The sequence below is a fragment of the Phyllobates terribilis genome, unplaced genomic scaffold, assembly GCF_046119375.1.
Source record: "Phyllobates terribilis strain yellow unplaced genomic scaffold, ASM4611937v1 Scaffold_11__3_contigs__length_659146591, whole genome shotgun sequence".
Classification (NCBI taxonomy): domain Eukaryota; kingdom Metazoa; phylum Chordata; class Amphibia; order Anura; family Dendrobatidae; genus Phyllobates; species Phyllobates terribilis.
This window is the reverse complement of record NW_027362771.1, coordinates 438,676,385-438,701,332: the sequence shown is the minus strand read 5'-3', so window position 1 is coordinate 438,701,332 and position 24,948 is coordinate 438,676,385. Positions and strand designations below refer to the sequence as shown.

At 44.5% G+C, this 24,948-nt stretch overlaps 1 protein-coding gene across 1 annotated transcript in view; it reads right to left on the bottom strand.

Annotated features, from left to right (window-relative positions):
• Positions 1-24,948, bottom strand: part of FANCI (FA complementation group I) — a 112,408-nt gene that overhangs the window by 82,488 nt on the left and 4,972 nt on the right. The window contains exons 2-5 of the mRNA XM_073653252.1: positions 23,048-23,149; positions 21,356-21,428; positions 21,102-21,232; positions 14,741-14,894 (exon numbers count right to left, since the gene is read on the bottom strand). Coding sequence (XP_073509353.1) covers positions 14,741-14,894; positions 21,102-21,232; positions 21,356-21,428; positions 23,048-23,131 — 442 coding nt within the window. The 5' untranslated portion in view covers positions 23,132-23,149. The remainder of the gene's footprint in view (positions 1-14,740; positions 14,895-21,101; positions 21,233-21,355; positions 21,429-23,047; positions 23,150-24,948) is intronic.

Below are 24,948 nucleotides of genomic sequence, written 5' to 3'. Positions count from 1 at the left end.
CGGAAGACGAGGGACAACCCGATCTCCAAGAGGGCTGCCTCTTCAGACAGCTGTAACGCTTCCCGCATAGCGCCAATAAAAGCGTCCACGCGGCCCGAAAGCGAAGCACAGCGACCCTGCCGATCCTCTTCATCAGAATCGGAGATCTCACCAGCAGAGTCTGTCGGTGATTCCGAAGCCTCCGACGCACTGCGCGGAGGAGACAGCGCCACCACAGGCCTGTGGCGCTTCTTGCCTCGTGACGTCGGTTGGGACTTAGCTGATACCCAATGACCCAGAAGATCAGACAGACTGTCAATGGAGCGTGTGAGCGCCTCCACTTTAACATCACTGAGACCCCCGACCGGTGTCGAACCTGACGCCGTCGAAGACCCCGGTGTATCAGATGCGCGTGACCGATCCTGAAGCGGACCGGGAGAGAGGTCCGCGCCTGGTCCCTGAACCGACATGCCCTCACACAGTTCCCTACGATGGGTACAGTAACCGAGGATGTGTGATTCCGCTATCACAGCCTGTTCCTACCGCAAAAAATCACCAAGCACTGAAGGGTTAAAGCTCCTCCTTAGAGGGAGAAGAGCTACCCCAGCTGCCTGCAGAGCAAAAGGCGATAGTTACAACGAAAGAGGACATCAGGAATATAGAAGGCCAGCTCCAGTCTTCCACCACCTCAGAAGAATATACCGGTCTACAAAATAAAATCAAAGTCAACATTGAAAACCATCAACGCGACACGGAGGCAAGGAAGAGGTCCAAATTCTCCCGCGACGCTGAGGACTACGCTCAGAATAAAGTCTACAAACAGCGAAACTACTCTTCCTCCACCAGAAATTCTTCTTACTACGACAGAACCCCTTCAGATGCCTCCACGTCAGGCTCGGAAATGGACAGAAAGGATCACCATTCTCCCTCTGCTCCTTTTTTAGGCCAACCTCGTCGAACATACAGAAGAAGACGCGGCGGGGCGGACGACGACAGAAATATGGACTACACCCGAATCACGAGATCCAGAGCCAACCGCTGGTGGTAAATATATCATATACTTTGAGTGTACCACAACTATCTGTATTGCAGAAAGGTCTGTCATTTTGTCCAACTGGTAAATATAACACATTCAAACTGGACATGGAATTGCAACGCTTTTATCGTACACTACGATTAAAGGCCCACTTTTCCAAGTCCGTATTAACTTCAGACCAGATTACAGCTGACAAGAGTGCCCTTATTACGGCCGAGGAATTTGGCTTACGCAATAAGAGTAACTATAGACCACCACAGGGCACTCATGCTCTTGAAACCTTCATTGGTTTCATTGATAGGTCTTTTAAACAACTCTGTACCGACTGTGAAAGGGGTAGACTCCATTTCCAACATAATCTCACACCACTAGACCAGCAAGCTCTTAGGGATCTCCAGGATAATAAATCATTAATTATCAAACCGGCCGACAAGGGCGGTGCAATTGTTATTATGAACAAAACCGATTATGTCAGTGAGGTAGAACGCCAATTGGGTGACATCACTACTTACCGTCCGCTACCATGTGACCCCACATCACATTTAACCACATTAATTCAAACAACCGTGGAGAATTATCAGAAGGCGGGAGTAATTGACTCCAAGACTAGCACATTTTTGATTAAAAAATTTCCAATTATCCCAGTTTTCTATATCCTGCCCAAAATACACAAGAATCTTCAACATCCCCCGGGCAGGCCTATAGTAGCTTCAACGGACTCATTGCTCTCCCCCCTCTCAATTTTTTTAGAAAAGGTCCTCACACTGTTAACCCAACGCAGTCCGTCTTACCTTCTTGACACAGGGGCTTTTCTACAGAGCCTACGTGACACAGGACAGGTTCCATCCAATGCAATACTGGTATGCCTGGACCTCTATACCACATGAACATGTAATCATTACGGTCCAACGGTTACTAGAATCTTCTCACATCGATTCCAGGGTTTCCAGTCTTTGCATTGACCTTCTACGCATAGTTCTCACAGAGAACTTCTTTTTATTTCAAGACACCTATTACCTCCAAGTCAGGGGGACTGCAATGGGGTCCAATGTGGCCCCCCCATATGCAAATTGCTACATGGCTGCTTTCGAACAAGATGTCATCTATCCCCATGCATTATTTCAACAATTTTCTATCGTCTGGAAAAGGTATATAGATGACATCTTTTGCATATGGGTGGGCCCACAAGACTCCCTAATGACATTTTTTTCGGACATTAATACAGCCTGGCCCAACCTCAACTTCACATTGACCCATGACCCGGACCAAACGAGCTTCCTGGACACTAAAGTCATGAAAGACCAATATGGCAACCTCACTACTGATCTGTTCTCTAAATCCACTGATCGCAACAGCTTATTGCATTTCACTAGCAATCATTCCATGGCTATGAAACGCTCTATTCCCCAGTCTCAATTTAAAAGGGTTGAAAGAATGGTCACTGACGAACATCTCAGACAGACAAGATTACAGGAGATGCAGGATTTGTTCATCCAAAGGGGATATCCCACATCCATCTGGGATTCTAAACACCAAAAACCTAGGCGTCCTAATCCGCCTATGAGAGACCGTATCCCTTTTGTACATACTTATCACCCATATGCATACATGATCCATAAAGCTATCAGAAGACACTGGGGAATTTTGAGTACAGGCTATCCAGACATCCCCTCTTTTCAGACACCATTCTTACCGTGCTTCAAACGATCCTCAAATCTGAGAGACAGTCTGATACGGGCGGACATAGGGAGCCAATGTTCAGGTCCGAGACAGAGGTTCCTCCAAAACCCCAGAACTGGCACTTTCCCCTGTCTACAATGTAGACAGTGTAACAACGTGTTACGAGGTGACACTGTTCACCACCCACTATCTGGGAAGAGGTATAAGGTCAAGGACTATTTCACATGTGACACGTCATTCGTGGTCTATCTAATTAAATGTCCTTGCGGTCTCGTTTACGTTGGGGAGACTACGCAACCCATTAGAGATCGTATCTCTAAACATAAATCTACCATTCGCTGCAAGAACCTGTTATTGCCCATTCCATTTCACTTTCATTCAGCAGGCCATCAAATCTCACAACTTAAATTCCAAATATTAGAACAGGTTTTAACACCACGCAGGGGTGGGGATCGTGTACGCCTTCTCAAACAAAGGGAGGCTTTTTGGATACATGAATTACAGTCCCTTGCTCCCAGGGGTCTCAATAGGGACTACGACCTATTGTCCTTTATTTGAAACATTGTGATGAGATATACCATTCATTCTATGTGATATTCTAATGACATATTATTGATATCCTTTAACAATTGTGTATTGATACTTCACTTCAGATAAGCATTTTTACTGTCTCTCTACTGATGTCACCTCCATATGACTCATCTTGCCACCTGGACATAGGACTGCTCAAGCACGATGCACCCTGTCTAAGTGATCTGCCTTCCTTTTCAAAAATCTACTTTCAAAAATCTGCTTCCCAAGCTCCCCTTCGCGTTCCTTTTCCTGGTGGAACGCAAACCCTCATGCGTGGAACGCACTTGTCTTCCGGTTTGCGCGTATCCGGTGTCGTCACTTCCGGAAACGTCACTTCCGGTTCTTAGTGGAACGCACGCACATACAGCAGCATTGCTGTGTGCGTTCCACCCACACTCACCACCTCATTAGCAACGTCTATCACGCCTCTCCCCTACCTCAGGCCTTATAAATAGTGGCAATTACAAACCTACAAGGTCACTCCTCCCACAACTAGCGGTGGACTCCGCGTTGGAATCGTAGGACCACTTCCAGGACGCACAGGTACTCCCTAATAGGACCATATGCGGCACCCCCAACTATTATTGTGAGCTCTGTAAACTCACTCTCTGACTCACATCCTCCTACAGGACTGACCTCTACTCCTAGAGACTATTTCCTCTGGACTTACTCCAATCCACACCTGGTATGTGTCACTTTTGAGGCTTCCCCATTGTTATTATGCTATGTTATAGATGTTCTCAATGCCGACGTATGATCATTATGTAATTCTACTTTTTGCTCTATTTTGCATTTTCATATTATAATCTATGGTGTCCATTTATGCTTATAGATTGTATTGATGAAGGCCACTGATTGGCCGAAACGTCTACTGCTCTTTTGGATTGGACTATGATTGTAATAAATTTTCACATTTATTCATATATCTTGAGTGCCGAGGTTATTTACTGCAGAGCAAAAGTTAACCTAACAGAAAGGGTTAACTGCCCTGATGAGGCTAGACCCCGTTCAGAAGGGGTTAATGCTGCTGACCACGCAATACACCTTTGCCTTAAAAGGACAGAGGTGTGCGAGTCCCAGAGCCTCCTCAGCAGAGAGGTAGCAGCGCCGGATATAGCACACCCTGTCTGCCTTAACAGGCCAGCAGTAAGGTGCTCTGCGCTGGAATAGTGAGAAAAAAGAATCTTCTGCCTTAAAAGGCAGAAGTGACTCACCAGCTGGCCGCGTTGACTGCTCTTCCCGGTTCTGGTGGTGTAGAGAGCGGGGAGCAGGGAGCAGGAGGCGCTGCACGTGTAATGGACGCCGGCAGAAAGACCCGGAAGAAGAAGGGGCTGGGTCAGCTCCAGCGCGCGCTTTCCGGGCGCTTCCTGCCTGAGGCTAGGATGACAGGCAGCAGAGAGGCGCGAAGCCACGCCCCCCGCCGCCGCATACTAACGGAGCCCGCGGCTCCCCCGTCCCTGCTCCCCTGCTAACACAAACGCCGTATGCAGTGGGGATATCTCCTGCAAGGACAAAACAGCAGTCACCACTTGTACAGTAACAGCGGCTGCCGCCGCAGCCGCTGGAGCACTCAGACTTGAAAGCACTTACCCAGCTGAGCGCCACAGGGACCCCCAGGGATGTGTGGCGCCGTGGCCCTTTGCTCCCCCCCACGGCGGAGCGCGCAGGGACCCCACAGAAGCGGTGTGCGTCTCCGCCAGGGAGCGCCCTGTATCCCCGCCCTGTATCCCCCGGGGCCGGCAGGCTTCTGCGGGGACCTCCTTAGGGGGTACGCAGATCTGCCAGGGGAGGGTCAGGGGTCCCAGCAGCGCCGAGACCCCCTGAGACCTCTAGACCACGGGGTGTACAGGTCTCCGGAAATGATAAAATAAAAAAAATCTTTCTGAGGAGCTGCAAAGGCAGCGACTATCCTCTGCGACCTCAAATTTTAGACTTAAGGACATGGGAGTAGGAGGAGCCTAAGCTGGAGGGGCCGGTCGTCACTTTTTCTAATCTGAGGTGAACTATCCTGTGGGGCTCCGCCTACCCACTAGTAATGGATCTGTGTCTCCCTTCCTTCCCTTCTGCTGCTGAAATGCGCAAGCGTTTTTGACTGCCAAGAACATGCAGAAACGCTGCAGAAATTTTCTGCTTCATTTCTGCATTGTGGGCACATACCCTTAAAGGGGTATTCTCATTTCCAAGATCCTATCCCAATATGTAATGGGTGTAATAATAATAATAATATTAGCAAATAGCAAATTAGAAATGTAGTATAGTTTTTCTGATTCGCTATGTCTCTTTCCTCATGTGCAGGCATTGCAGGACCTTAGGTATCCATGGTTATGACCACTAGCAACTAGCTAACTAACTGTCACTGTGTCAGTGGTCGTAACCATGGATATCTAAGGTCCTGCAATGCCCTGCACATGAGGAAAGAGATATAGCGAATCGGAAAAACTATATTACATTTCTAATTTGAGGTATTTGCTAATATTATTATTATTATTACACCTACTACATATTGGGATAGGATCTTGGAGATCGGAATATCCCTGTAATAAATAACATTTTCCACATGTCTACTTTACATCAGCACAATTTTGGAACCAAGGGTTCCAAAGGGTTAAAAAGTTGACCAGTAATTCCTCATTTTTCCAACAAAATTTACAAAACCATTTATTTAGGGTCCGCATCACATTTGAAGTGACTTTGAGGGGCCTATATGACAGAAAATACTCAAAAATGACACCATTCTAAAAACTGCACCCCTCAAAGTGCTCACAACCACATTAAAGAACTTTATTAACCCTTCAGGTGCTACACAGGAATTTTTGGAATGTGGAAGAAAACAATGAACATTTTTTCACAAAAATTTTAATTTAGACCCAATTTTTTTATTTTTGCAAGGGTAACAAGAGAAAATGGATGACAAAATTTGTTGTGCAATTTCGGCTGAGTAAGCAGATACCCCATATGTGGGGGAAAACCACTGTTTGTGTGCACGGCAGGGTTAAGAAGGGAAGGAGCATTGTGTAACTTTTTGAAAGCAAAATTGGCTGGAATCAAGAGCAGACGCCATGTCGCATTGTTTAGAGAACCGCTGATGCGCCTAAACAGTGGAAACCCACCACAAGTGACACCATTTTGGAAACTACACCCCTCAAGGATTTTATCAAGAGGTATAGTGAATATTTTGATCACAGAGGTACGACACAGAATTTGATAACATTAGGTCATCATATTGAATAAGTTGTCATTAGTCTTGAGCGCAAGTGCTCGCTATTTGAGTTTGCATCGGTTACTCAGGTATGCACCAAGTATCGCGGGTGCTCGAGTGACATGCTCGAGTCCCAGTTCCGCATGTTTCATGGTTGTTAGACACCCAAAAAAAAACATGCAGGGATTGCCCGTGCATGGCAGGCAATCCCCACGTGGTTTTCTTGGCTGTATAAAAGCCGCAAAACATATGGGGCGGAGACTCGAACATGTCACTCGAGCACTCGTGATACTCAGTGCATACCAGAGCACCTGATGCAAACTCAAGTAGCGAGCACTTGCTCTCAACTAGTCGCCATATCGTCATAATTTTTTTTTCTTTACTTTTGAAAAAATTTCAACCCCCAACACAATCCTAACCCATACTGTAACTCTAATCCTAACCCTGACACAACCCTAACCCCTAACCGTAAATCTAATCCTTGAGTTTATTTTTTACGCTGTTACTCGTGCGGGATAAGTGATTAGACGACTTTATTCTTCGGGTCAGTGCGATTTCCGCAATGCCAGATTCATATCGGGTTTTTATGTTTGCCAGCTGTCACACACTAAAAGACGCTTTTTTTTTTTTTTTTTTTTTTTTGCAAAGACAAGTTTTTGCAATAATTTTTCCATATTTCGGCCTACAGAGTCATGTAAGGGCTTGTTTTTGCGGGAAAAGTTGACGTTTTTATTGGTACTATTTTCGGGCACATGACATTTTTTGATCGCTTTCTATCACGATTTTTGGAAGGCAGAATAAACAAAAACCAACAATTCAGGAATTGTTTTTTTCGGCAGTTCCGCGTGTGGTCAAATTGATAAGGCAGCGTTATTCTTCAGGTCAGTACATTTACAACGGTACCATATTTATATTGTTTTTTTAGGTTCTGGGGCTTTTTCACAATAAAAACTATTTTATAGAAAAATAATTTTTTTTGCATCGTTTTATTCTGAGAGCTATAACTTTTTTTATTGTTCAGCTGATGGAGCTATAGGACGGCTTGCTTTTTGTGCTTTCAGCGGTACCATTTTAATTTCCAGTTGTATGTTTTATCACATTTTATTCCATTTTTGTTTGGCGGTATGATGGTAAAACATTGTTTTTTTATTTATTTTTTATTTTTTACCACGTTCACTAAAGATATGTATAATTACTTCTCAGTAATAAGGAACATGCAATGAATTAAACTTTAAAATTTCCTAAAATCTTTTTAAACATTGTTACGTATTTCATATGGATTAATTAGCCAGTTTTAAAATTGGAAAGTTTTGCAGAAAAATGCTCTAATTCTAAAATATTATGCAGTCAAAAACAGGTACCAAGGAATGCAAATCTCAGTGAACCATTAATAAGACCTCATTCACAGAGCCTGGATGGCAACAAACAGAATATCCATAGAATGCTCATATATTATATATATATATATATATATATATATATATATATAATAAAACATACTTTACTTAATCTCGTCATGTCCAGCGCTGGGTGTCGCCACTGCTCCTGGAGGTGATATTGGCTGCAGCACTGATGTAACACTGACCGCTAATCACTGAGCGCCCCGGCTCTGCCCCTGTAAACAGAACGCCCCTGCTCAGAGCCACTGAGCTGTGATTGGTTCCTGCACAGTTCACATGATGTCAGCGCTGCAGCCAGTCTCAGATATTGGGAGCGGTGGTGGAAACTCAGCGCTGGATGTGGGGATGGGGAGTAAAGCGTGGTTTGTCTGTTTTTTTTGCTTTTGTTTTTTTGTTTTGTTTTTTTTAAAACAAACTGTGACCAGCAAGTGAGATTTTCTGAAAGGGGAAAACCCATTTAAGGCTCCTCAATATGCCTGTCTGCATAGGCTGCGCACTTTATGGACTTTAATACAGTACAGAAAAGTGTTATATTCTGTGATGTTCTGTACTGTGTGCAGCGCATTGCTTCATATTCCCTTTGGAAAAAATGAACAAGAGCCACCAGAGGAACGTGGTCAGATTAAAATTCCAAGTATACAACACAATACAGTGGAATGCACATCACTTAAAAGGAAGCTAACAGCTATGCCCTCCAAACTACCATCATGTATTTATTAGTATGTTTTATACCCTTCCAAACAAGCCCTTTGTACTGTATACTTGATATGGCAAAAAACAATTCTATAAATCCGTTTGTGATACGCTAATTAGAGTCAGACTAGTCCAGGGAACGGTGGTGTACCCAGACTAGTTGTCCCACTAATCATGTTCTCACACCCCAAAGGCCAAGATGATATGATTTGCAAGCGCCAACATTCACCGCCGACTCTTTGCACATCTCACACATTCATGCGACTTTCTTCCGTTCATGTCAGTGCACAGTGAACCCATGTGTATGTACCCTGACTTCATAGGAGCACCGCGCATGTCCAGGGTGCACATTGTGTAGAAAAGCACAGCACTTCTGGATGCAAAAGTGCACAAGTAGGATCCCAATCCTTTATCCTTTTGTAAACTTGCAAACGATACTTGGGACTCATTTGATGCGTTCAAACAGCAGTATTTTATTGAATGTGGAATATCCAGAAAAAAATAAAGATGTTTCAGTCAACACAAGACCTTCATCAGTCTATCAAAAAAGATTAAATAAATGCACAATATCCGCATCACTACATGTGCACATGCAGATATTAAGCGATTCAATGTGCAGATGGTACCCGGGTCTGGAGAAGAGGAGACTCTCCTCCAGACACGGGTACCATAGTACCTGTAAAAAAATAAAAAAAAAGAATTTAAAATAAAAAATAAACATTATACATACCATCCGATGGTCCTCGGTCTCCTTAGCGATGCATCCTGGCTCCCCGGCGGTTCGCCGATGTCAGCGGTCGCGTGACCCGTCACATGACTAAATGATGTCATGGAAGGTCCTTTTAGGTTATGTGCCCACGATGCAGAAATGCTCCGGATTTTTTCCTGAGCGTTTCTGCATCTCCCTGGCAGAAAAAACGCATGCGGATTGTACATGCGGATTGTACATGCGGATTGTACATGCGTTTTTCCTGCCAGGGACATGCGGATGTGAAGAGTTCTTCACTTGCATTTCCACATGCGGGTTGACAAGCGCTTTCCAAGCGATTTTAGCATCACTTGGAAAGTGCTCGACAACTTGGTCACACTATATAAATCCATGCAACCGGCATGGATTTATATAGTGTGACCTTAAAGAATGGTAAAAAATAAAAAAAAATATTATACTTACCTTCTGATGGCCACCGGTGTCCTTAGCGATCCGTCTTGGCTTGCCGGCAGCTCGGGGTGGACTAAAAGGACCTGCCATGACGTCATTTAGCCATGTAGAAAAAAGAACATTGGAACATTGGAGCAGGTACGTGTTCACACTATTAGAAGTTTGACAGCTTTTTTTCTGACCATGTGTCCCTCCCATTCAGTCACAGGTGGTTTTAACTAGCTCTACCAGCCCATACATTGTAGGTTAAAAGCCCAAGCAGAGACATATTGTTCATACAGGCTTACAGCCCAAGAGTGGCATATCCAGTGGTAGCGTAGCGTAGTTTCCCATCATACGAAGGTGACCTTGTCGTGGTTGATGGGCACACATAAATTGGCCAAATTATGCGCAAAAAAACTTTTTTTCAAAGTGACATTAGTCTAGATACAATATTTCTTATATATTCATGTATGGAGTGCCGAAGTTCTTTTTGCAATTGTCATTTAGCCATGTGTTATTCTTTTTTTCACAGGTTCTATGGTACCCGGGTCCGAAGGAGAGTCTCCTCTTCTCCAAACCTGGGTACCATCCACACATTGAACCGCATGGTATCCGCATCTACAGTGATGCGGATGTCATGCGGTCTAATGCAAGTCAATGGCGGCAAAGACCGCAAAATAATTGGTAGTGCGGCGGATTTGTCCGCAATAATAATCCGCAGCGGAAATTTCCGCAGCATGTGCACAGCACATGCAGATTATCATTGGGGAACATGGCAGACCTTCTACCAAGCGTTTTTTAAGAGTTTCTGCAGCGGAATTTCTGCTTAGACCACCTCGAGCCGCCCAACACACCAGACGCACCGGAGAAGGAGACCGGGGGACATCAGAAGGTGACTATAATATTTATTTTTTATCATTCTTTTTAACTATTAACTTGGTCACACTATATAAATCCATGCCGGTTGCATGGATTTATATAGTCTGACCAAGTTGTCAAGCACTTTCCAAGTGATTCTAAAATCGCTTGAAAAAGCGCTTGACAACCCGCATGCGAAATCGCATGTGAAAAACACGGGACATAAGCTTGTGCCTGGCAGAAAAACGCATGTAAAATCCACATGCGTTTTTTCTGCCAGGTAGATGCAGAAACGCTCAGGAAAAAATCTGGAGCATTTCTACATCGTGGGCACATAGCCTAAGCGGCGGAAAGGAAAAACCCAAACACAGAAAAAATGAAAAAAAGAAAAGAAAAAAAGTCGCCAAGGGATTCGAGGTCCCAAGATCTCTGGATTACGGAGACAGGCAAGCGTGCACAGCATGCTCGAGCGCAGAAATATTTTTTGTGTTGAGAAGAGACAGTGACACAATCGTCTGGTATACAGTGAATCTATGCCCCTTAGCAAGAAAACATCCAGGTGGACATAATAACAAAGACATAAGTGACCATGATAGAATTGAGTGTGCACCCCTTGGACCAAATCCCAATAGCATGTCAGAACGATGAAGTGGAAGGGCATTTTTTTTTTTGACGGACTGATGAAGGTCTTGGTGTTGACCAAAACGTCTTCATTTTTTTCTGGATATTCCACATTCAATAAAACACTGCTAAACAAATCAAATGAGTGCAGGGTGCACATTGTGACAACGTAATCTGAAGCCACGGCAAAACAGAGTACAATACCCAATAGGAAACCACCTGTCAGCATAGCTGTGCTCCCCAGACATGTCTAATGTGCATATAAAGCCAGGGAATGTACACCCAAGTTCATTGCACACCGAAATGATTAGTGGGACGACTAGTCTGGGGAAACCAACACCCACATGACTAGTCTGACACTAATTAGCAAATCACAAACAGATTTATAAAGTTATTTTTTGTGTGTAAATATGAACCCTTTAACCCCTTAAGGACCAGAGCTTTTTCCGTTTTTGCTTTTTCGTTTTTTGCTCCCCTTGTTCCCAGAGCCATAGCGTTTTTATTTTTTGGTCAATATGGCCATGTGAGGGCTTATTTTTTGCGGGACGAGTTGTACTTTTCAACGCCATTACTAGTTTTACCATATCGTGTACGGGAAAAAAATTCCAAGTGCGGTAAAATTGCAAAAAAAGTGAAATACCACAGTTGTTTTTTATTTATTTTTTTACCACGTTCACTGAATGCTAAAACTGACCTGCCATTCTTATTCTCCAGGTTATTACGAGTTCGTAGACACCAAACATGTATAGGTTCTTTTATATTTAAGTGGTGAAAAAAAATTCCAAAATTTGGTAAAAAAAAAAAAAAAATAGCGCCATTTTCCGAGACCTGTAGCGTCTCCATTTTTCGTGATCTGGGGCTGAGTGAGGGTTTATTTTTTGCGCGCCGGGCTGACGTTTTTATTGATAACATTTTGGGGTAGATCCGATGTTTTGATCGCCCGTTATTGCATTTTATTGCAATTTTGCGGCGACCAAAAAAAGTAATTCTGGCGTTTCGAATTTTTTTTCTCGTTACGCCGTTTACCGATCGGATTAATTCTTTTTTTATATTGATAGATCGGGCGATTCTGAACACGGCAATACCAAATATGTCTATGTAGGGTTTTTATATATATATATATTTTTTTTATTTTGAATGGGGCGAAAGGGGGGTGATCTAAACTTTTATATTTTTTTAATTTTTTAAATATTTTTAAAAACGTTTTTTTTTTTTCACTTGTTGCTTGCTTCAATAGTCTCCATAGGAGACTAGAAGCAGCAACTATCCGATCGGCTCTGCTACATACAGGGGACGAGCAGATCCCCTGCATGCAGCAGAAATTGTCCTGTGCTATGAGCGCCGACCACTAGGTGGCGCTCACAGCGACCAGATCATGACAACCACAGGCGTCTGCTGCAGACCCTGGGTTGTCATGCCCACCCATCGGTGACCCGCGATCACGTGACGGGGTCGCCGATGGGTGGGGCTTATGACGTGCTACCAGGAAGCGCGCGTTAAATGCCGCTGTCGGAGATTGACAGCGGCATTTAACATGTTAACAGCCGCGGGTGGATCGCGATTCCACCCGCGGCTGTAGCGGGCACATGTCAGCTGTAAGAATCAGCTGACATGTGCTCCGTTCAGTGAGGGCTCAGCGCAGCAGCCCTTACTGAACGGGGGGTACGCAAATGTGCGTACTAATACGGCATGGGTTGCAAAGGGGTCAAAAAAAATTGTTTAGATATATTTAAAATGCACCAAACATCCCAACAATAAAAAAAAAAACATACAGGTTTGGTCTGTGGGGTGGTTGTAAACTGCTGCCTATGTCTGCCTGTCTGAGCAACCTAGTGTAATTCAGCCAGGCAGGCAGCTGGTAGTGGTTGGAATGAAGGAATGGAACACTGCGCGCGTCACAATGAGCCACGAGCCTTTATCTGGCGGCCTCACAGGAGCCATTTTAGTCTTCAGAAGAACCTGTAGGTAAGTGATGAACAGCCGTGCTAAAGGAAAGACAGCTGCTCTTTTGTTTGGTAATTTGCCCTCCTCCCTCCGTCCCCTGGTCTTGGGGCGCATGGGAACAGCATGGGGATAAGGCGAGCATGTCAAAACGGGACTGCAGGTTGGTGGTTTTTCAGGTGTCTAGTGGTTGCCAACATGTCTTTCTAAGGGGAGTCTTTGTCCCTATATCCACAACGGGTGGATGGCACAGGCGAGGGCTCGCTGCTAGGCCGAAACCAATTCACATTTTTTTTTCAGGTTAAAAGTTGCACAAGTCAGACAACAAACTCATCTCGGATGAGCTTGACCAACTCTGCTACATCTTGAGTGTGTGCATTGGTTTAACGTAATGTAATTTATCCCTTCCATTGTGATGGTCAGTGAGACAAGGATTTTGCTGCTTGCTGCAGGTGTATAAGTGTTAAAAATAGTTTACAGAAAAGGGGGAATGGAATACGTGTAAATATGAACCCTTTGCAAAAAATAACTTTATTTAGATCTATTTAAAATGCATCAAACATCCCATCCCATCCCAAACGCAGTATGGATGTCTGATCAAATGCAACAGGCAAATAGATATAATCAGAACATTCATATATCAGCATACATAGCATAGACAGGGAAACATGTATAAATCCTACAGATTGAGATAATTCCCTAAAAGCCCAAAGCTGTGGCTATGAATAAAAATACAATGATAACATAACATCCCAGGTCATAACACAAATAGTAGGCCTGTATCTCCCTAGGATGTATGCTAGGCTGTACCTGCCTAGCAGCGGAGGTTGGCACCCTAGTAACATAGGATTTGGCGCCCCCACTCCTCGACGGCTCACCCTCACTTGCCCTAGTTGTCCCTGCTAGATACAAAACACAAATTAAATGCTAGTCTAGACAACATAGTTCATATACCAGGAAATATATTGAGCACGCCAAAATACTAGAAAAGATAAGACTAGTGATGAGCGAGCGTGTTGTTAACCCTTTCGGCGAGCACGCTCGGGTGCTCGCTGTGTATTTTGGCGTGCTCGGCGTTTCATTCATTGGTGGTGAACAGGCTATCTCTGGCCGCCAGATAAAGGCTCGTGGCTCATTGTGACGCGCACAGTGTTCCATTCCTTCATTCCAACCACTACCAGCTGCCTGCCTGGCTGAATTACACTAGGTTGCTCAGACAGGCAGACATAGGCAGCTGAATACAACCACCCCACAGACGAAGCCTTTGGGTTTTTTTGTTTTTTTTATTGTTGGGATGTTGGGTGCTTTTCAAATATATCTAAATAAAATTGTATGTTATTAAACGGTTCATATTTACACATACTCCATTCCCCTTGTTCTGGTAACTATTCTTAACACTTAAAGTTATGTTTCGTCATATAGTGTAATCAAATATGCAGTACAAGGGGCTTGTTAGGAAGGGTATTAACAGAAGAATGAATACATGGTGGTGGTTTGGGGGGCATGGGGGAGCCATCAGGTTTCCTGTAAGAGGTTTGCATGTATCAAAATACTTTTTCTATTATTATTATTAGCAATTGCTTTATTAAGAACTGTTGGTACAGAATCCATTTTATTACCATTGCCATAGACCAAGGTTTCTTTTGACGACAGAGCTTTGAGCACATTGGGAAACAATTCCAAAGACTTGCCATTGGACAGATTTCCAGCTTTCACAGCATCTACAAACAGATTTGTCAATTCAAGAAGAGATGGCGCTGGCAGATGATGAACCTGAAAATAAGAATGAAGCAAACAAAATTAGGAAGTCAGCTTGTCATATTATTGCTTGCAACCCAAAAAGATTTATCTCATCAACTATGCCTAAAACAGTGGAATATACAAGATAAGTTTACTTTTGTCCCATGCAAGTTAAAGGGGTTTTCCAGGTACGCAGATTATTAAAGCATTGTAAAGCCAGAAAACCGGAATTAGTCTTACCGGTAATGATGTTTCCAGGAGTCCACATGACAGCACCATAGGAGGAGTAATGCCATACCCTGTGTAGGGACAGGAAGCACAAGAGGTTAAAAGCCCTCCCACCCCCAACCTCCTCAGTGATTTTCCAAGAACCACATTGGCTGGGTACAACAAAATTTTATTTTAGACTGCTTAGACATATGTTAGAGTCACATACAGTAGCAATATAGGGAGGGAAATAAGGGTGCTGTCATGTGGACTCCTGGAAACATCATTACCGGTAAGACTAATTCCGGTTTTCCAGTACGTCCCCATGACAGCACCATATGAGTATACCCAAGAACTCATAGCTTAGGGTGGGATAACTGCCTGAAGTACCTTCCTACCAAATGCAGATCTCTGCTGTGAGAGAACATCTAGCTTGTAGTGTTTGCAGAAAGTAGCGTGTCCTGACCATGTGGCTGCGGTACATATTTGTTCAATGGTAGCCCCTGCTCTAGTTGCCCATGAGGTGGAAATTGCTCTGGTGGAATGGGCTTTGATAATTTCAGGGGGAGGCTGTTCTTCTGAAAGATATGCTAGATTAATCATGGATGTGACCCAATTACCTAAGGATGGTTTTGAAGCATTCCTGCCTCTATTTTTTCCCCCAAACTGTATAAAAAGGTTAGAGTCTAAGCTCCAGTTCCGTGTGGCTTCCAAATAGGCCAACACTGCTCTGCGGACATCGAGATGGTGGAATTTTTTCTCCCTCTGATTCCTAGGATTTTCGCAGAATGATGCAAGAACCACTTCTTGGTTTAAGGTCATCGATGACACCATCTTCGGGGAGAAACTTGGATCCAGTTTGAGAATGATGCAATCATCCCGAATCTGCATACATGGCTCGACAACCGATAGAGCCTGGATTTCACCTAACCGTTTAGCCGTGGTGATTGCCACCAAGAAGACTGTTTTCAGAGTTAAGTTCTTTATTTCTAATTCATTAACCGGGCCGAAGGCAGGTTTGCAAAGGACTCTCAGGACAAGATTCAGATCCCACGAAGGGGAAGAAATTCTCTGTGTAGGCCTAAGTCTCAGGATTGCCTTGACAAACCTGATTATCCAGGGATGCGAGGACAATGATGTGTCGAAGAAAGCACCTAGTGCCGCAATCTGCACCTTCAAGGTACTTGGTCTAAGACCTGCCTCAAATCCTGCCAACAAGAAATCCAGGATCGCAGGGATGTCTGGCTGAGAGGTGTCTACCGTCCTGTGGAAATGACAAAAGGTCCTAAAGACTTTTTTATATATATGGCCTGGGTTACGGGTTTTCTACTAGCCTGCATAGTCTGGATCACTCTGGCGGATAAGCCCTTGTTCTTCAGGATCTCCCCTTCAGAAGCCAAGCTGAGAGCTGGAGCTGTTGAAGATTCTGATGCAACAGTGGACCTTGCGTCAGAAGATCTTCCTGGAATGGTAAAATGATTGGGTCTTCCAACGCTAGATGACGTAGAAGGGAGAACCAACCTCTCCTTGGCCAGAACGGGACAATTGCTATGACTGTCGCCTGATCTTCCTGAATTTTCTACAGCATTCTCGGAATTAGAGGAGCAGGTGGGAAGGCATATGTTAGGCCCTCTCCCCATTATTATGAGAGTGCGTCCAATGCCAGAGGATGATCGCCTGGGTCGAGAAAGAAGAAAGATGTCGTCTTTGCATTTGTTTTGGATGCAAAAAGGTCTAGGTGCGGCTGACCGCATCTGCGAGTTAATTGCTGGAACACCTCTTCCTTCAGTTCCCATTCTGAAGCCTTCATCTGACGCCTGCTGAGGTAATCTTCCTCCTGATAGTCAGATCCCCGAAGGTGAACTGCTGAAATGGAGCTCACTATCTTCTCTATACCTAAGAATATCCTGTTGGCCAGGGACTGGAGAAGTGGATGTCTTGGTCCGCCCTGATGTCCGATGATTTTTACATGTCTGTCTTTTAAGACCGCCCGGCTTCTCTGTAGGGCTTCCCAGATTGCCTGTAGTTCCCGAAAATTCGATGATCGGGTCTGAATCTCTTTGGACCATGTTCCTTAGAGATAAGAGTCTCCCACTCGAGCTCCCCATCCTGAAAGACTTGCGTCCATGGTCTCTAAAAGACAAGGTTCCAGAATCCACTGCACTCCCTTCTGTAGATTCTTCTGGTCGAGCCACCAGTGTAGAGAGTCCTGGGCGTCTATGGACAAATACATCTTCCTGTCTAGGTAATTCTGATGTCCGTCTGTCACTTCCAGGATGCATTTCTGTAGAGACCTGGAATGGAACTGGCTCCATCTGACGCAGGTGATGCATTGATTCCCAAAAGACTCATTGCCTTCCGGATTGAAGGTTTCTTTTCTCTTGCAAAAGAACGAATTCTTTGTGGAATTGAGAGCATCGTCTTCCGGGAGACAAGACATTCGTATTCGGGAGTCGAGATGGACTCCCAGGAAGATGTGTGATATACTTGGGACAAGACTGAATTTTTCTTTGTTCACAATCAAACCCAGGCTGGTTAATGTCCGTAGGACAAATTCCAGTTGTTGCGTCATACCTAGAGGAGATCCTGCTACCAACAGGAAGTCGTCCAAGTACAGAATGATGGTAATATCCCTGAGTCGGATATAGGCTACCACCTCTGCCATGATCTTTGTAAAGATTCTGGGAGCAGATGACAGGCCAAAAGGGAAGACATCGGAACTGGTAGCGTAGAATCGGACTGCCTGATTGTAGTGCAAACCTCAGATATTACTGACTTGAGGAATGTATTAGCAGGTGGTAGTATGCAACCCTGAGGTCCAGGGTGCACATTACCGCATCCATGTCTATTAGAGGGATGGCTGATCTTACGGATTCCATTCGGAATTTTTTGTAGCGGACCCATCGGTTTAGGGGTTTCAGGTTGATAATCATACGGAACTCCTCTGACGGTTTCTTTATTGAAAACAGAGAGGAGTAATGGCCCTGATGTTGTTCGTGTTCTGGAACTGGTACAATAACCCTCTGATGTAGCAGCTTCTCTATGTCTGCCTGCAGACGGGAAAGAGGTAGGGGAACCTCTCATCAGGCGGAATTTTTGAGGGGGATTTTGAGAAAATTCTATCCTGTAACCCTGCGCTATAGTGGTTAGTATCCAGGGATTTTGAGTTACCCGATGCCAACTGTTTCTGAAAAACTTTAATCGCCCCCCTACTCTGACATAGTCATTTTCGTTTTGGACGGGAACTAGTACTGGGCTGGTATTTTTTATCTTTGTTCCCCTTATTAAAACTCCAGCTTGTGGACCCCCCTCTTTTCCGCATGTTATATTTACGGGAGGGGAAAGGTTTACGAAAGGGCTGCTCTTTCTTTTTCTCCTCAGGGAAGCCCTTATTTTTATCAGACGCCTTTTCTAGAATGTCATCTAGTACCGGTCCGAATACTCTGAGCCCTGAAAATGGAATGGAGCACAGTTTGTTCTTAGAAGCTGTATCTCCAGACCATGTTATTAACCAAACAGCTCTACTGGCTGAGTTGGAAAGCGCATTATTTCTGGCCGCAAATCTGACTGATTCCGCTGAAGCGTCGGCCATAAAATTTGTTGCCATTTTTAATAGGGGCAATGATTGAAGGAGAGATTCCCTCGGGGTGCCATCTCGTAGGTGACTCTCTAGCTCTTCTAGCCAGACTCGCATGGATCTGGCAATAGATGTAGCAGCGACATTAGATTTAATAATTGCCACTGAAGCTTCCCAGTCTTTTTTCATAAGTCCATCCGCCTTCCTACCCAAAGGATCTTTAAATCCTGACGAGTCTTCAAAGGGGATAGAGGTTTTCTTGACCACCTTAGCAACAGGGACGTCACTTTTAGGAATTGAGTCCCACACATTGGTGTCCTCTGGGTCAAAAGATAGTCAGGTGCGGAAGTCTCGTGGTATAGAGAGTTTCTTCTCCGCATCCTCCCATTCCTCTAGTATCACATGAGCATTAACAGGAAAAACCATGGATCTCTGGGTTCTAAGACCACCAAACATCTCATCCTTAATGTTACTGCTCTTCTCCATTTCCTCTACCCGCATCATGTTTCGGACTGCTCGTAGAAGAATATCCATACCATCTGAGTGGAACATATATCTTTTCCGTTCCCCGCCCTGAGGTGGACTAATGGTCTCACTGTCAGAGTCGCCAGATGGGTCCATTTCACCCTCAGAAGATGGTCTTATATCTTCTCTGGGTCTTTTGGGTCCCGGGACATCCTGGACTCCTGAACCTGGGGGCTGCAGAGACGTAATAGAAGCCTGAACCTCTTCTTTGATTATATTACGCATCTCGTTTAATAAAGCCCCATGCTCCTCCTTTAGCATGGAGGTTCTACATTCAGCACATATACGTTTTGTATATGAATCGGGAAGTCTAATGTTACAATCTAGGCACCTCTTGGATTTTACTGTGGCCTTTTTCCCTGTATCCTTCTTTTTCTCAGAAGGAGGTGGTAACTGCCCAGATAGATCCTATAAAAAATATGGAGGGCCTGGTAAGAGTAAGCTCCATTAACCATATAAAGGAGGTAATGGTACACTTACATGAATGTGGGACGATCCAGGGAGGGTATCAGGGTGAGATATCTCTGCCATTTTGCTGTCAGGGGTGCCCAAGCTGTAAGCCTGTCTTTGTGCTCCCCAGCCCCACTTCTTATACTTTACCAGGTCGTCCTATTATTCTTTTCCCTGCTCCCTGGCGTCTGGCTGAACCGTGGTTTGAATTTCCCGCGCGACCGCCACTGGAAGTCGTCATCCCGAACTTCCGGTTTGTACGCCGGGCGGTCCTGGAGCCAGGAGAAGCCGGACCCGCCCAGAGCAGGACGCAGAGAGCCCCGGCGATGGGGAAGCGGCACCCGGAGGCTCCAGCACACCGGAGGGCTGAGGGACTCCCGACAGGGAGTGTCGGCCCAGGACCCGCTTGGCGGTGGGAAGGAGAGAGCAGCGGCCCCCCCGATCCCCCGGGGTCCCCTGAGGTATATCCATCTTCACACCAGTGCTCCTGCACCAGCGCTCCTCCTGTACTCCCTGTCCTGTGTAGGGACAGGAAAAACACTGAGGAGGTTGGGGGTGGGAGGGCTTTTAACCTCTTGTGCTTCCCGTCCCTACACAGGATATGGGATTACTCCTCCTATGGTGCTGTCAAGGGGACGCACTGGAAATAAACTTTATAATTTATTTGCTGTTAAAAGTCTGCTCTGTTCCTGAACTGTCACATGTGGTGATGTGACCTCCAGCTCCTCACTTTCTTCTAGTCTGTACAAAGCAGAGATTTCTTTTCTGTGCTTTGAATGGCTCAGCCAGGAGTGAGCTCTGAACAATTATGTCATGGGTGGCAGTGGCCTGTGATCCCCCACAAGTTTAGGAAGACTGGGGATGTTCGCAGGGGGAGAGAGCATGTCGCAGATTCCACTCTGAACAAGTAATCTTACCTGCTAGTGATTTTAGGCAGAGGGCATAGTGCTGGGCACTTAAAGGGAACCTGTCACCAGAAATAACGCTATTAACCTGCAGATATGCATTTAATCTGCAAGTTAACAGCGTTATTATGCTGCCCAGTGCCTGCACGCAGCTGAATGGAGCGGGGAGAAAATAAACTTTATTCTCCCCGGCAGCTATCGATTTCAGTTATGGGGTCGGGGGCACTGCGTGTTCACTCATCGCTCTGAGAATACAGAGCGGCTCCTGTAACCACGTCCTTGACTGACAGCCGGCCGCAATGCAGAGTCAGTGTCAGAGTCAGTGACAGCCGCCACTCTGTATGCTCAGAGCAATGACTGAACCCGCGGCGCCCCCGACCCCATGACTGAAACCGAATGTTGGCGAGGAGAATAAAGTTAATTTTCTCCCTGCTGCATTTGGCTGCATGCAGGCGCCAGGCAGCATAATGATGCTGTTAACCTGCAGATTAACTCCATATCTGCAGGTTAATAGTGTTACTTCTGGTGACCTAGAGATTATGAACTGATTCTTTTTGACAATCCAAATTAATTTACCTCGAGCATTAGCAGGCCCACAATCTCTGCTGCTACTTCTCTCTGCAAATCTCCCAACTCCACAAGTTCTATACAATGTTTATAGACAGCGCCTCTCCTGGAAACCGCGGCTTCTTCAGAACATGGAGACCCTGCACAGATACAATGAGGTCTCCATTACTTTTATGAATTTGTGAATTCCTGGAGGACTGTTTGTCATTTTACGATTAATACAAATCTTTAATGCGACTATACAATATTTCAAGGCCGTTTACCTTTAAAAATGGCGCGTAATAGTGCCCCGGGTTCTTTCCCATTTACAGCATGTTTAGAGAAGAGCTTCACAAGCTGCAACAAAATATATAGCATTAAATCCGATTTATACAAAGGTCTCAATATTGAAGCAGGCGCTGATTTGCAATATTTGCAAAACTGAGGAACAACCAAAGTTAAAGGGTTATTAAGGATTTTATATAATAATAGATATAGTTTATAAAAAAAAACACTTTTTCCTGAGCTAAAAGCTTTGGGAGCAGAGCTGTATGTTGACTTCCATAGGTAGGGGGAAATAAGCTGATGCCAGATGTCACTGACAGCAGTTTATCTCCCACAGTATGGAAATTGTATTTTTAATTGTTAGTTGTGCTTCTGACCCGAGGTATATGGATATTTTTTTTGTGAATATTTAGAGAAAAATCACCTCACCAAGGATCTAGGCGTGTTGAAACACAGATTCCACGGGATCAAATGTGAAAACAGATGAAGGAAAAAAAATCAAGCTTCATAAAAAATACTAACTTATTTAGAAAATATGTTAAAAAAAATCCCATATCATGGTCATCAGAAGCAACGTGTTTCGAGATCTTTGATAAAGAAAGCCGCTTGCATTGGAAACACATTGCTTCTGATAATCATGATATCGAATTTTTTAAACATATTTGCTAAATAAAAGTTTGTTTTTTTTATGAGGCTGGATTTTTTCCTTCATCTTTTTTTGCGGTGGCCTACCATACAAAAAAACTGCTGCCTGTGTGTTATCCTATTTGTTTAAAAAATGCAAAAGTATACCTACGAATGCCAAAAAGTCACCGGGGGTGGGAGCTTATGGCTATGTTACACATACTGTATGCCCCAAATGTTCTCCATATGTATAACGTGTCCTAATGATGGGATGTGAAGACAGTTTGCTATATGCAGGAAAATGTGTTTAACTGCACGCATTTACTTTCTTTGTAATCTTGTAGTATATAGACCTTATGCTGTATTGCACAGCAAAAAAAACTGTGTACAGATGCTTTCCATCCAGAGGACCCTCGTTTTACAAATGTTTGGCCCTTTAAAATTAACAGGTATATACAGGTAGACTTATTTCCTACTCACGCTTTTCTCATGTAGGAAATAGCTGTGATAACAAAGGGCTTCATTAAAATAAACCATCGCTCCTGGAAAACCTCTGGACAATCTGTTCCATGCAATAAATAAACCCATTTAAAGGAGTTGTCCACTACTTTCACATTGATGCCCTAGGGCATCAATGTATGATTGTCCGGGGTCCTGCACACGGCACCCCCGCCGATCAGCTGTTATTAGTGCCGGCGGCAGCCGGAAGTCCTTACTTGCGGTGCTTGGCAGTCAAGTTGTAGTGGCCGGCGCTTGTTACTGCACATCCGCCTCCCATTCAATTGAATGGGAGGTGGATGTGCAGTACCCCACGCCGGCCACTACAACTTGACGGCGGAGCCCCGCAGGTAAGGACTTCTGGCCGCCGGCATCGATAACAGCTGATTGGCGGGGGTGCTGCGTGCCGGATCACGGACAATCATACATTGATGCCCTATCCTAAGGATAGAGCATCAATGTGAAAGTAGTGGACAACCCATTTAACACTTCCAATTGCAGTCTATGGTAATGCTTAGTAATGGACACAGGAGCGATATTCATGGTGTCTGTATGGCATCGCCGTTCACCTCGGCATCTTTCAGAGTCTGGAGATAACGCTGAAGACCATCAGTGTTCTTCTCGGAAGATAAAGACAATATTTTCTTGTCCATATTAGTATAGACAGTACCCTGGAAGAAAAAATATAGCTGTATTTTCTAGGAATAACCCACATATATAGGTAAAGAATATTTATAAAGTGTTAGCCAGTAGATAGAACAATATTGGAATCTGAGAGTCCTCAGTGGTTGATACCTTTTAATGGCTAACTGAAAAGATGGTAAACATAGCAAGCTTTCGAGACAACTCAGGTCTCTTCTTCAGGCTAATCAGTTTCTGTGCTTTTTTTCTCTTGGTGGGGTGTTAAAGCACAGAAGACTAATGTATTTTGACTGAAGAAAATTAAGGGGGAAAAAAAGAAAAGGAAACGTGTTAGAATGGAGTCTGACTAAAGAAAACAAATAGCATTTGTCAATAGAAAGATATACTTGTCAATGTATGAGCTTGATCAGATATTCAGATCGCTTTCTGCATTGTAAGTCAATGAGTGTGTGGAAAACATCGGACCACAATCAGATGACATCAGTCCAATTTTTGCGCAAATGGAGAAGATGGAGAAATTTTTCTCTCCATCGCCTCTTCATTTGAGAGACGCAGCACAATATGCTCACACTCTGATCAAAGTTTTATCAGAGTGTGATTTGCATAATCAGCCCAATCCTCTTGGAAGGAATTTAGAGCAGTCTGCACCTGCCCTTATAGAGGTTGTCCACTATTACATTGATGACCTATCTTTACGATAGGTCATCAAAGTCTGATTGGCCGAGGTCCGACACCTCCGCCGATCAGCTGTTATCAGCGGCAAGCAGGAAGTACTCACTTGCGGAGCTGCTCCATCTTCTGGCAGTGGCCAAGGCTTGGTACTACACATTAGCCTCCTATTTAAAATCAATAGCAGGCAGATGTGTGGTACAGTGCAGCAGCCACTATCAGAAGTGCATACTTCACTTGTAAGTATTCGCCTTTTCTGCTCCCCTCTCCAAGGCCTTATGGCCTCCACCTGGGATGCTCTACATCGATTTACAGGTGAAGCTGGAGTTCCTCATGCTCATCAGTCACCCTATTTTACAGCCCTGGGGTGACGCTGCAGTTGGCAGGGGCCACTTTCCTCCACTGCTAGTTACTTAAATGGTGCAAACATTCCTTCAGAATGAGAACGTCAGGGCACATAGCCAGAGGGGCGGCCGCGGATCGAGGGGTATGTGCTATTTTGTTTATTTTATATAACATACTTGGGCATATATAGTAATTAAAAGGAATGGAAACTAGTATCCATATTACACATGGCACAGAAAAGAGGAGTAAGTATACAGGGAGCTCAGGATGTTGCACTATTTAGCTGCAGTATATTATTAGGAGGCCGAAGCGCATTACAGCAGAATAGTGACTATTACATCACAGTTCATAAACAAATAACTTATGCAACTAGGTAAGGTTTCCACCGCAGCAGGGAAAACGATAACCCACAGCAACCACAAGGGATATGAAAAACCAGGACAACTCAGAATAAGACAGTGAGGGCCACATGATACTAGTGAATCATACTGTAAGACAGTGGCGGAACGACGGTCATGCTCAACCCTCTGATACATTTCAATGTAGTTATCGTACAGGCATATGTGTGCCATGAACACGGCATGTAGACTGGCATTACCCTGCACACCACCTGATGAGCGCTCTGGTATTCATGGCATGTGGTGCCAGGTATAATAATTTAGCCAAATGCTTGGACACCGCTTTCCTAGTGTAACGTTATTACTCCTTTTAGTTGGAAGCTTTGGAGAATTTGCACAGATCCTGGAAAAAGTTTTGGAGATTTGGACCAGAATCCTCAGCAGCTGCAGTCGTGCCTAGTTTCATTTATTTTATT